This window comes from Lineus longissimus, chromosome 6 (genome assembly GCF_910592395.1).
Source record: "Lineus longissimus chromosome 6, tnLinLong1.2, whole genome shotgun sequence".
Taxonomy (NCBI): Eukaryota; Metazoa; Nemertea; class Pilidiophora; order Heteronemertea; family Lineidae; genus Lineus; species Lineus longissimus.
This window is the reverse complement of record NC_088313.1, coordinates 240664-253480: the sequence shown is the minus strand read 5'-3', so window position 1 is coordinate 253480 and position 12817 is coordinate 240664. Positions and strand designations below refer to the sequence as shown.

General features: G+C 42.2%; 1 protein-coding gene across 2 annotated transcripts; it reads left to right on the top strand.

Annotated features, from left to right (window-relative positions):
• Positions 1 to 228: 228 nt before the first annotated feature.
• On the top strand, positions 229 to 12481 carry LOC135488983 (catenin alpha-2-like). Of its 2 annotated transcripts, XM_064774021.1 has the most exons (18): positions 229 to 319; positions 723 to 851; positions 981 to 1170; positions 1413 to 1579; positions 1917 to 2126; positions 2442 to 2615; positions 2805 to 3008; positions 4170 to 4250; positions 4463 to 4708; positions 5050 to 5206; positions 5381 to 5581; positions 5791 to 5942; positions 6158 to 6236; positions 6556 to 6893; positions 7075 to 7209; positions 8877 to 8906; positions 9859 to 9969; positions 10240 to 12481. In XM_064774021.1, exons 2-18 carry the CDS (start codon positions 735 to 737, stop codon positions 10402 to 10404), a joined length of 2757 nt encoding a protein of 918 aa, XP_064630091.1. In that variant the 5' UTR covers positions 229 to 319; positions 723 to 734; the 3' UTR covers positions 10405 to 12481. The 2 variants fall into 2 exon arrangements, with proteins under 2 accessions (XP_064630091.1, XP_064630092.1); XM_064774022.1 differs by lacking the exon at positions 8877 to 8906.
• The last annotated feature ends 336 nt before the right edge of the window (positions 12482 to 12817 follow it).

Sequence of the window (12817 nt, the reverse complement as noted above, 5' to 3'; positions counted from 1 at the left end):
GTTAGTTTCAGTTTGCAAATTCACTCCCCCTAAATTCCTAACATACCTTTAATTCAGCTTATTCACACCAGTCAAATTAATAATTTAATGTGTAGAATTATTTCCTTTATTTAATTTGGTCGTGTGATTGACACCATATTTTTTAAATGATAGAAAATTTAAATTATACATGGTGTTTCGAAATTATGCTGCGGGAGGGTGAAAACCAAACTAAACAGCTGTTTATGAGTCAAAGGGTGAGGTAAATTTAGGAATTCCGATTTCTTGTGCAAAATAAACACATTTTTACTGCGGTGAGAAGAAACCAAGAAACTGGCAGGTGCTTAGAGTGTAGTACTCTTATCTATCTATCATAGCTGAGTGTTTAACCACTGTCTGTTTTCATCTGATGAGGAGGTTTTGACACTGTGGATGTGCTAAATCTCAAGAGAGTCAATCACTCGATCCTATCCTGAAACTCAATAACTCACTGTCACTGTGAATCAGTCAATGCAATGAGTGAATAATTTTGAAATTTTTTATGAAGGCTGAGCAGAGCTTAGCTGGTCATGCTGTGTTGGTGATCTTCAAACTCATGTCGTTTCTTAACAGCCCTGCCATGGTAACTGGTTTTACTTGCAGGCTGAGGTCTTTTTGTCACACATGATAGGCCTACTAGATTAAGAACCTACTAGATTAAGGCTACTACCCTCATGACGTTGTATTCTGGCCTTGTTTTGCAGAGCACGGACAGGATGACTAGTCCGCTTACCACTCCTCCAACAGGGTCCATGCAGATAAGATGGGACCCCAAGAACCTAGAGATCAGGACAATGTCGGTGGAGAAGACATTGGAACCTCTTGTGACCCAGGTAAGAGAGATGCAGGGATTCCACGACTTGTTGATAAGATTGGTTTTAAAATTTGCAAAAAGATCACACTCCCATTTCACCCCTGCAGATGATCATTTCCGGATGTATGACATTATTTTTTCTGTTTAGGTGACAACCCTTGTTAATCAGAAGGGACCTTCACGCAAGAAGAAGGGACGTTCCAAGAAGGCACATGTGTTAAGTGCAGCTGTGCAAAGGGCTACAGAGAACTTTATAGAAAAGGGGGAGGAGATTGCCAATGAAAACCCTGAGATTAAGAATGAGATGTTGGCTGCTGTTGATGATGTGCGCAAGACGGGTGAGTTGATCTGCTTGTATTGCCAAAATCTAATAAAGGCTAAGAGTGGATTGTCTTTGGTGATTGTGCAGTTTTGTTCTTGAGATCTCATGCATTATACACTTTCCCCACTAATCAGCTTGCCCTTGAAAACCAAAATATCAGACACACAAGACTCTTCCGTACATGGTTGTCATGTAGACAACTGACCGAATATGAAGTGGTGTTCAACTGACAATCTTATACTTTCTTCATGATTTCAGGTGAGCAGATGAGGGTGGCGTCCCAGGACTTTGCGGACGACCCTTGCTCATCCATGAAGCGTGGTGCAATGGTTCGTGCAGCGAGGGCGCTCCTGTCGTCAGTCACACGTCTGCTGATCCTGGCTGACATGGTGGATGTCCATCTTCTGCTAATAACACTAAAGAATGTAAGCAGTCACTTTCCCTGATTTATAGGGAAACCACAGCTGCCAACTGCCACTGATTGTTTTAGGTTTTTACAGTCTTGACTCCATAAATACAACAAAAAGTGCAAAGATAAAACAAAATATTTGATGGTTTACAGTGTGGTTGATTACTATCATGAACCAGAGTACTGAATTCCAGTAAATAACTGATCTTTTTTGTTCCAAACTACTATTTAGTTCTGTCACAAAAGCAGGAGCTGGTCTCCAGAATGTAGTATTGTGATGTTCAAGTTGAGATATCTTTTGTGGATACCAAAACTTTGAGTCTGCAACAATTTCCTTTGATGATTCTCTTCAGGTTGAAGGTGACCTTGACCAGCTGTGCAATGCTACAAGTCAACAGGAACTGATGACCCGCTTCCGTAAATTCGGCAAGAGTATCATGGAGTTGTCGGACCGTGCGGGCAGACGTCAGAATGATTTGAAGGATCCAAGGCGGCGGGATGACCTTGCCTCGGCGCGGGCAACGCTCAAGAAGAACAGTATGTTGTTGTTGACAACATCAAAGGTCTGTAACCTTGGGAGAGACACTTGACTGCATTGTCCAGAGAGTGCCGATCTTTGAAATAATACTATAAGTAGATTTGAAATGGACACGGACACCAGACTACTTCTTGAACAAAACTGTGCTTTGATATGAGCATCCTTGTTGAGTCATGCCTTCATAACTTTTCTCTTATCTCTGCCACTTAACTGATGTAATCTAACTCAAAATCTGTTTGCGATTGTAATGGGTTTTGTACTGAGGTGCAAGATGTTTGTGCCGGTGATGGTGACTTTTCATCTGACCAGTAAATCGGAATACTGATGTCTTATTTTTCAGGCCTACGTGCGCCACCCTGAGCTCCCAGCTGCCAAAGCTAACAGAGATTACGTGTATAAACAAGTGTGTGATGCTGTGAACCTTATCGAGGGTGTGGCTCAAGCTACTGGGACGTCTGAGGCTCATCCCTATGAAGGAGTAGGAGAGTTGGCTGCTGCACTTGAGGAATTCGATGTAAGTGGCGATATTTTTGACCAGCTCTGGCAACAGAAGGGCCAAGACAGATATTGAGTTATTGGCATAGACTGGTTGTGCACAAAATCACCTTTAAAATGGTCTCACACTTGTGTCAGTTGCTTGAGATCTGGAGTTCAGAACACGTCATTTCTTCTCTAATATTCAATTTTTTTCTCTTCATTGCAGCAAAAAATCATAATGGAGCCTATGGCGTACAACGAGGTTCGCACACGTCCGTCACTGGAGGAGAGGTTGGAAAGCATCATCAGTGGTGCCGCACTCATGGCGGACTCTTCCAGCACCAGGGACGATCGTCGAGAACGCATCGTCCAGGAGTGTAACGCGGTCAGACAGGCATTGCAGGACCTATTGACGGAGTACATGAACAATGTAAGCATTCTGATTTGTATTTCTCTCTTAACTTATTTTCTCATCCGTTTTCCATCAAAACTTCTCTCTTTTGATTTTAACTACAAATTCATCATCACATGTATCCTTCTTCAAAATATAACTGTCACTCTTGATTTGTCCTTTGCTCTTATTCTCATTCCTAGTATCTGAGACATGGTGCTTTTGGTATTGGTTCACTTCTAGCAGGGGTATTACCAACCCTATCGTAAAGAGCAGAAACAAAATATCTTCATTTGAAAGAAAGCAATAACCTTCTCAGTGTGTACATTTTCCTATCTTACATGTTTCGATCCTTCCTAACTAACTGTTTTAACAATAATCTTTCCTCCAGTGTGGAAAAAAGAAATCTTTCGGGCTTGCCTTTCTTAAAGACAAGGTACATTGCATGGATTGGCATGAAATCGACTTTGAAAGGAATCTCCCTGTTTGCTATGACTTCCTACAGTTGATGAATTTCTGTGGAACATTAAAGTCTGACATCACCCCACACCCACCTGCATTTTCTGACCTGTATCCCTTCACACTAGCCTTACTAATTTCATTAATTTCATTAATGTTAATTTGGAATGTCAGTCTAACCACTGCCTGACTCTTGACAGCCCGGTCTTCCAAATCAAATTTGAGGAGATGAATTTTTCAGTCTTGTGATGTAGAGAATGCATGTCATTTTGTGTTTATGATCCACACATGTGGGCCAGTCAAAGAAGTGATTACTAATTCCCAAATCCTGCATATTGTATTAAATCCCAGAATAACAGCATGCATGCATATCCCCTTTGATGCCAGGTTTCTTGAGGCATGGTGTGTCTATTTCACACCTGCCAGTGACTCGCGATATACATGTAGAATGGACTCTCAAGCTTCTATCAAGACTGGTCGTCAGTTTTTGGATGGGTTGTAATACATGCAATAGCCTAGGTATGCTAATTTGAAACAATAGTAACTCAAATCACTTTTTGAATTAGCCTAGAACTGGAAGTAGGCTTACACTCAATTGTGCTGCATTGTTATGAAGCTCTAGTTTTAGTTAATATCCATTAGCTATTGTTGACCTTTTCATGTGGGCAACAGTGTGGGGAATAATTCTGACCAAATACTTGCATCTGGTTCAATTGTGGGTTTCCGCATTTTGTATTGCAGGCGGGTAAAAAGGAACCAAGTGAATCCTTGGACAAGGCCATTGAAAACATGTGTCGCAAAACCCGAGATCTGCGCAGACAGGTAGGTGAAAGGTTCCGACTTCAACATTCATTGTCACAACATCTCTTCAAGTATTGGTGGCTTTAGAGTTGCAGCATTTTGGGGCTGATCCCCTGAACGTGTTTGCAATAATTGATGACTCGACGTCATGACGTAGTTGTGGCAACATCTTCTCGGTAGAAAAATGAATCCCAATGCCATCTCATTCATTGGTTACTTGGTTTTTATTTCAGCTCCGTAAAGCCGTTGTCGACCATGTTTCTGATTCCTTCTTGGAGACAAACGTTCCCCTGCTTGTCCTGATCGAGTCAGCCAAGGCAGGAAATCACGAAGAAGTTGAAGACTATGCCCAAGTGTTCACGGAGCATGCGAACAAGCTTGTGGAGGTGGCAAATCTTGCTTGTTCCATGTCGACGAACGAGGAAGGGGTTAAGTTAGTCAGGATGGCTGCTAGTCAGATTGAGGCGCTTTGCCCACAGGTCAGTGTGAGAGGAGATATCTTTTTTATCTGCACTGGTGTGGATACATCTAAGAGGCCTTTCACAGTACATATTGCAGTCTCTATACTTGAATGTTTTCTTTGTGAATGCGAAATTCCCCACATTTGAGGTTAGATAGTTACACATTGAAGAGTAATGGCTCTGGGGGTAACACGGAACTCTCTTCCCACTAGTGTTTTTAAACTGTTTTCTCTCTTTGATATCTGTACCAGTTTATGGGAACCCTCTCCTTTGACTATTCCCTTCTCCCTCGGGTCTTCAATTAGCTTTGTGCGTTTGTCCGTTTCCTGCGACTAATGAACCGATTGTGGTGTCTTCAGGTTATCAATGCTGCCCGCATCCTGGCTGCCCGTAACAACTCCAAGCCTGCTGCCGAGAATATGGACCTGTTCAAGGATGCCTGGGAGAAACAGGTGAAGCTGCTGACAGAGGCTGTGGACGACATCACAACCATTGATGACTTCTTGGCAGTATCAGGTAGGCTGCATTAGTCATTATGATAGCCATTTTCTGAGTTCCACATCATGCTTGCTGCATGCATTGAAAGATTATGATTGCTATAGGTACCATTTGCACATGAAAATAAGACTTTTTTGCTTTAGATATAGTGTGTGACAAGTTTCTGATAAATTATTCATTGAATTATTTCAGAGAGTCATATTCTTGAAGATGTCAACAAATGTGTTCTGGCTCTCCAAGAGCTTGATCCAGACACCCTGGATCGTACCGCCGGTGCCATTAGAGGGCGCTCTGCCCGCGTCTGCAACGTGGTCAACGCGGAGATGGACAACTATGAACCAGGGCTGTACACTGACCGGGTTAACGACGCTGTTACCATAATGAGAGACCAGAGTAAGTGGGCTGGGACCAGTCAGCATTCTTCTCTTCTTGAACTCAAAAAACTATCATGCACCATCATCCAGCAAGGATTGATATAATGTTGGATTGAGCTTGATGGAAATCCTTTTTCTATTGACCTCGGTAACGGAGTTATATTAAACTGATTCTAGTATGTTCTGAGGTGATTTGCTAGTCTGATTCAACTTCTAATGTCACTTCAGTCATGCCAAACTTTGCTGAGAAGGTGGAGCATGCGGTCGATGGCCTGAGCTCCTCGCCACCGAAAGAGGTCAACGAGACGGAGTTTGTTGAAGCAGCTCAGTATGTCTATGAGGGCGTCCGTGAGATCAGGAGGACAGTTCTGATGAACAGGGTGAGTTGTATTACGCTGGCCAAGGTTTGGAGAGATGTGCTCATCTGCCAAGAAGCAAACAACTATCGGTACTTCAAATTTTCCCTCTCACATGTAGATGCCAAGAAAACGCATACTTGGCACTTTTTCCTGCTTTGTTTATCCTTTTCTGTGGTATCTTTGTTTAACCTTTGCTGACCTTGCTCAAAGCGTTTTCATGATGTTCGTCCTTGCAGAATCCCGAGGACATTGACAGCGAAGAAGAAGACAACTACTACAATGATTATGAGAGTGAATATGAACGAACCAGCAAGTGTAAGTATTGATTGATCCCTGACCCAGTTGTTACAAATCAACTGAGAGCTGGCTCCAAATTACAGAACTGCAAATCAACTGGAGTTAGACTTGCCATGCTTTCCAACAGTGATGTGGTTTAGACTTAAACCCATTTATTGTCTCCATCTGGAACATAGGTCAACCACAGTCGTCCTCCTCCTTCTAAGGTCTTGTGCTGGTGCCTCAATTTGCTTTTATTACCGCTGCAGGTCTAAGGTTTGTCTCCATATGCTGCAGGGCGTGAAGCAGTCACGTCCATTGATGTTCATTTCATTTGATTGTATCCGTTCCTTTCCAGTGAGTCGCTACACAGACCAAGATGACATCTTGGATGAGACAAGTGAGCGGGCAATGATGCGTCGTCTGCCCGAGGAAGAGAAACAACAAATTCAACGCCAGGTCGAATTCTTCCGATTGGAGAAAGCGAAACTGGACCGTGAGATCGCAAAATGGGATGCAAGCGGCAATGACATCATCATCCTTGCGAAACAAATGTGCGTGATTATGATGGAGATGACAGATTTTACGAGGGGGCGTGGGCCACTGAAGAGCACCATGGACTTGATTAATGCTGCTAAGAAGATCTCGGAGGCTGGTGCAAAAATGGACAAGCTTGCGCGTGAAATTGGTGATCAGGTACGTGATTTACTTGATGAAAAGATACCTTTTGTTACATTTTGTGTCCAGTTGTACATTTTTTCTAAAAAAGTTTTCCTTTAAAGCTGTAATTTGTTCTTGACTCACCTGAGTTGTTTCAAATCAGATCAAGTTGAATGGATTTTGATTTCTGTTCTGACGGCTGCTGTCTCTTCTCCAGTGTCCTGACTCGGAGTCCAAGAAAGATCTGCACGCGTATCTGCAGCGCATCGCCCTCTATTGCCATCAGTTGAACATCACCAGCAAGGTGAAGGCAGATGTGCAGAACATCAGTGGAGAACTTATCGTTTCAGGGGTAAGTCAAGCAAGGAATTGTCACAGAGAAAATGCCTCTCAATTTGGGAATGTAGCGGGCCTGGGAATGTAGCGGGCCTGGGAATGTAGCGGGCCTGGGAATGTAGCGGGCCTGGGAATGTAGCGGGCCTGGGAATGTAGCGGGCCTGGGAATGTAGCGGGCCTGGGAATGTAGCGGGCCTGGGAATGTAGCGGGCCTGGGAATGTAGCGGGCCTGGGAATGTAGCGGGCCTGGGAATGTAGCGGGCCTGGGAATGTAGCGGGCCTGGGAATGTAGCGGGCCTGGGAATGTAGCGGGGCTGGGAATGTAGCGGGCCTGGGAATGTAGCGGGCCTGAAATTGTACCAAGTTAGGCTTTTATGTCAGCGTGGTCTGGTGGTTAAGGTTTTTGACAACGTTGTGATTTGGATCCCCAACTCTAACAATGTATCTTTCCTGGTCAATGACCAAGTCACCACCACTAGGCCTATGACACCAACCGTACTGGCAGCACTGCTGACAATACATGACCCGACTCTAACAATGTATCTTTCCTGGTCAATGACCAAGTCACCACCACTAGGCCTATGACACCAACCGTACTGGCAGCACTGCTGACAATACATGACCCGACTCTAACAATGTATCTTTCCTGGTCAATGACCAAGTCACCATCACTAGGCCTATGACACCAACCGCACTGGCAGCACTGCTGACAATACATGACCCGACTCTAACAATGTATCTTTCCTGGTCAATGACCAAGTCACCATCACTAGGCCTATGACACCAACCGCACTGGCAGCACTGCTGACAATACATGACCCGACTCTAACAATGTATCTTTCCTGGTCAATGACCAAGTCACCATCACTAGGCCTATGACACCAACCGTACTGGCAGCACTGCTGACAATACATGACCCGACTCTAACAATGTATCTTTCCTGGTCAATGACCAAGTCACCACCACTAGGCCTATGACACCAACCGTACTGGCAGCACTGCTGACAATACATGACCCGACTCTAACAATGTATCTTTCCTGGTCAATGACCAAGTCACCACCACTAGGCCTATGACACCAACCGTACTGGCAGCACTGCTGACAATACATGACCCGACTCTAACAATGTATCTTTCCTGGTCAATGACCAAGTCACCATCACTAGGCCTATGACACCAACCGCACTGGCAGCACTGCTGACAATACATGACCCGACTCTAACAATGTATCTTTCCTGGTCAATGACCAAGTCACCACCACTAGGCCTATGACACCAACCGCACTGGCAGCACTGCTGACAATACATGACCCGACTCTAACAATGTATCTTTCCTGGTCAATGACCAAGTCACCACCACTAGGCCTATGACACCAACCGTACTGGCAGCACTGCTGACTATACATGACCTGACTCTAACAATGTATCTTTCCTGGTCAATGACCAAGTCACCACCACTAGGCCTATGACACCAACCGTACTGGCAGCACTGCTGACAATACATGACCCGACTCTAACAATGTATCTTTCCTGGTCAATGACCAAGTCACCACCACTAGGCCTATGACACCAACCGCACTGGCAGCACTGCTGACAATACATGACAGAGGAAGTAGGTTTCATTTGATGTCATCTGTTGGCAAATTACTTCAACTGTTCATTGTTGTCTTTTGAATATGATTCAGACTATTGCACAGACAATTGACTCAAACTCTGTATGTATTTCTTGGTTAAGATTTAAGATTGATTTGCTTTTAGAGCATGCGTTTCGAGTTGGTAATGGTTTTAGTTAAGACCATTAAACCTCATCCAATCCAATGCATGTTTAAATTTGATCCCTTAAAGTCAATTTCATTACCAAAATGTAATCAGGTAGAAGCTTGGAAACAAACCCACTAATTATTACTGGGATGCGGAAGTTTGTAACCCTTTTCTCTGCTGTCCCTCCTAATATGAAGCTTGTAATTGGTGACCTATGTTGTCCTTTATCTCCCCTGAAAATTCTGTCATGAAAATTTGATCAGCTGATATCTGCTGCATGATGATAAGAAGATTAGAACAACCCTTTTCAGTAGGAACTAACATATTTTTGTGTTATTTCTATTCAATTTTTAGAAATTTTCAACCCCACTTGTTTGACCTGGTTAACCTTTATATCCAATCCAAATTGTCTGAGCCCCATTAACCTGTACCTGTCACAGTTGCAGACCACCATGTGATATGCATGCTGTGTAGGTCACTGACAACTTCTACAGTATGAAAAACCTTTTTGTAAATAGGCTTGTGCTCAACTAATTCTACTTGTACCAATTGCAGTACAATTTTGTAAGTTTAAAAAAACTACAGGTTTTTGTTATGAGATGTCCAGTCCAGTGGCCTGTCCATTGTAGGTCAAGGCCACCTGTTAAATAATGATATAAATAAACCGTTTTCCATGTTTCCCTTCTCAAAGCGCTTTGGGACACCATAGTATTACCCTTTATACAACTAGGTGTATAGAAGCATGTAGGGTCAAGTGTCTTACTCAAGGACACAAAGACAAAACAGCAGTGGTCCTTTCTGCCAAAGGATAGAGAGTAATGAGTATATGGAATATTTCATCTTTCCAGTTTTGTAGTTAAAATGTAAACTTGTACAAATCTGTAATTACATCCTTGTCACTTTCAGCTCGACAGTGCTACATCTTTGATCCAAGCTGCTAAAAATTTGATGAATGCAGTGGTGTTGACAGTGAAGGCCAGTTACGTGGCGTCGACAAAATACAACAAGGGTGTAAAGGTAGGTTCTGGTTTGAAAAAAAGGTGTTGTGAATGAAGTACAGAAGACGTCACAGAGCTAGACTCCGTTGAGAGAAGTCTTCTGAATTACCGTCTAAATAGTTTCAAAGTAAAGGCAAATTTTTGGAGAACTACATGTACATGTATATCTTTGATAGAAAAGCCTTGTCATAGCAAGATTAATGGACTCCAGTGTAAGATTTCTCCTGTCCCCTGTCTCAAACAATTCCTCCTGACGATGGATGTTCAATTTGTTCCTCCACATTTCCAGGTGAGGGGTATATCGTGGAAGATGCGAGCGCCCGAGAAAAAACCATTGGTGAGGCGAGAGAAACCAGAGGAACTGACGTCGAAGATAAGACGAAGCACCAGGGTGAAGAAAATAGAACCAGTCAAGGAACTGAGCGAGTTCCAGGACAATTCATCTTTTTGTTAACCATGGACTATGAAATGTTTGAATCGGGAACTAAACCTAGAAACTGAGTCCAGGTTGCCCTCCCTTTTCATGAGGGGAAAATTCCCTTGAACAATTGGTGCATTTTTTCTGCAGTTATGACTGCTAAGTTTGAGGTCATTATTTCTTTGTCAACTTGTCTCTTGACAGAATTTCTCTCTTCATCTCAAAAGAGATTGAAACCTAAAGGTTTTGTCTGGTGAGAGAGGTAGTTTCACCATTCAAAATTCTCATTCAGCTTGTCTACTTAAAACATATCAAGTTAGAATTTAGTTTAACAAGGTGTAATTAGCTGGGATGTCCTTTCCTTTTGCATTTCGAAACGGTTGAGAGTGACTTTTCTCCCTCAAATGCCATTGTGAATTTTTACTCCTGTGTGAATCAGATACACCTCTCTCTCTGTACAGATAATATCTATTGTTGTATTATTGATTTGGTAGTTGATTATCATATTGTATTGACATTGTATCCAGTTCATTGTCTAAACAACTCTCTGGAATATCAGTTATTTCTAGACCTCCAGTTAATCATCATATCTTTGGTTAGCTGTTGGTAAGCCAAACAGCAAGATAATTTTTGGCTTTTGCCAGTGGAATAGCAAAATATTAACTTCTGGATCCGTTTTGGTCAGATATTCTCAAGACACTCCCAGTGGATGATGTGACTAAGGCCTAGTAAATGCTTTTACTTCAGTTTTGTACAGAAAGGCAGAGTGTATCTGTACGTGAAGTTTTCAGCAAAAGCTTTTCCGAGTCTTTATTCATACATATATCACCCAATCTATGGCTTCCAGTCAAAGGAAGGTTCCACAAGAGATTTTGAAAAAGAAGGATTTTGACCATAACTTTGGAAGGAGTGGTAACAACAAGTTCATCTTTTGAGTTTAACTAAGAAGTTGATGATATATGATGCACACTGACAGCGTCAGAGTATGAACATACTTGTTGCAATGGTTCCTTTACCATGTTTATTCTCATGTTCAGTGCTGATTATATTACATGGACATTTATAAACTCAAACTATTTGGTGAAGGATAACTGGTACTCTATAGTGTGACACTTCTCTAATCAAATATAACTTTAAGATTTTGAATATTTATTGACTGTATATAATGCACAGCATAAATGTAGTATCACGCCATGTATTCCTAATGTAGGATGGCACTGTTTTCCCAAGTCTGCTCCAGTACAACTTAAAAGTGTCAGAGTAAGATTGCTAGTTGTGTAGTTAGTTTTCCACATGGCTGACTAATGCGTTGACCAGTGGACTACCTGTACAATAGGCTTAATTTACCTGTAACAGGCCTATGAGTCACAGTTGGCTTAAACACATCAATGCAGTATACAGAGAGCACACATTAAACATTCCTCTACCATTTTTCTGCCAATAACAATCCCTTGATTGTCCATGACATCAAATCATGATTCACATATCAAGTGCTCAAATGTAAAAGAGTTGGAGGACATTCATGGCTTTTGTCAAATTATGCTTTCAGTACCATTTCATGTTAAGATTGTATTGTTGTCATCAAAATATGAATCTTTTGAAACGTTCGTGTATCTGAGCTTTTGTTCTGTGTCTGTTCGGTTCTTGAACTTTCAGACTTCTGATGTTCGCTCCGATTGGTCTTAATCTGAATCCGATTTGGCGAATATATCTGGCAAGGTTACCAAATTAAGTGATCTTTAAACACCTGCAAATGTGCGCATGGTGTAATCGAGTGTCATACTCTGTGTATCAAGTCCAGACCAGACATGATACATGTTATTCCATCAGTTTGAACACGTGGTGTCACAGCCGCCATCAGTCCCTGTGACTTCTGCCACCTTGTGTGCAGATTAGTCAGAGTGATTGATCTTAATCTGGGTCTTTTGTATGAAAATGAAAAAAATAGATATTAGTGGTAAAAATCTTATTCACAGCTAATTCCTTCTATTTGGAAAGCATAGTCTTTTTGTTATGTTTGAATGTCAATGTTGTATATAGTGCCATGCTAATGTAATGATGTAATTGGTATTTTTATCCTTGGATATAATAAAATACAGGCATCGTAGATGAATCTAATGTTGACTTTTAATTCATTTGGGATCAGATATAAGCATCATTATCTTTGACAATCTTAAGAGTGTCAGGGTGAGCATCTCCTCCCATTGATGCCTAACATGAAACATTGACAAAATAGATTATTGACCAGTTTAAGCCTCACCCCCTATTCCTGGTCTCTTCCAACTCGGCCAGCTGGTTATCAATTCCTAGTCGCTCGCAACTCTACCAGCTGATTATCGATTCCAGCCTCTGTCAGCTGGTTATAAGTTTCTAGTCGCTTCCGAGTCTGCCAGCTGATCATGGACTCTGTGCATGCCTCATAGTGGCTTTGGATTCGCTGCTTCTTTAA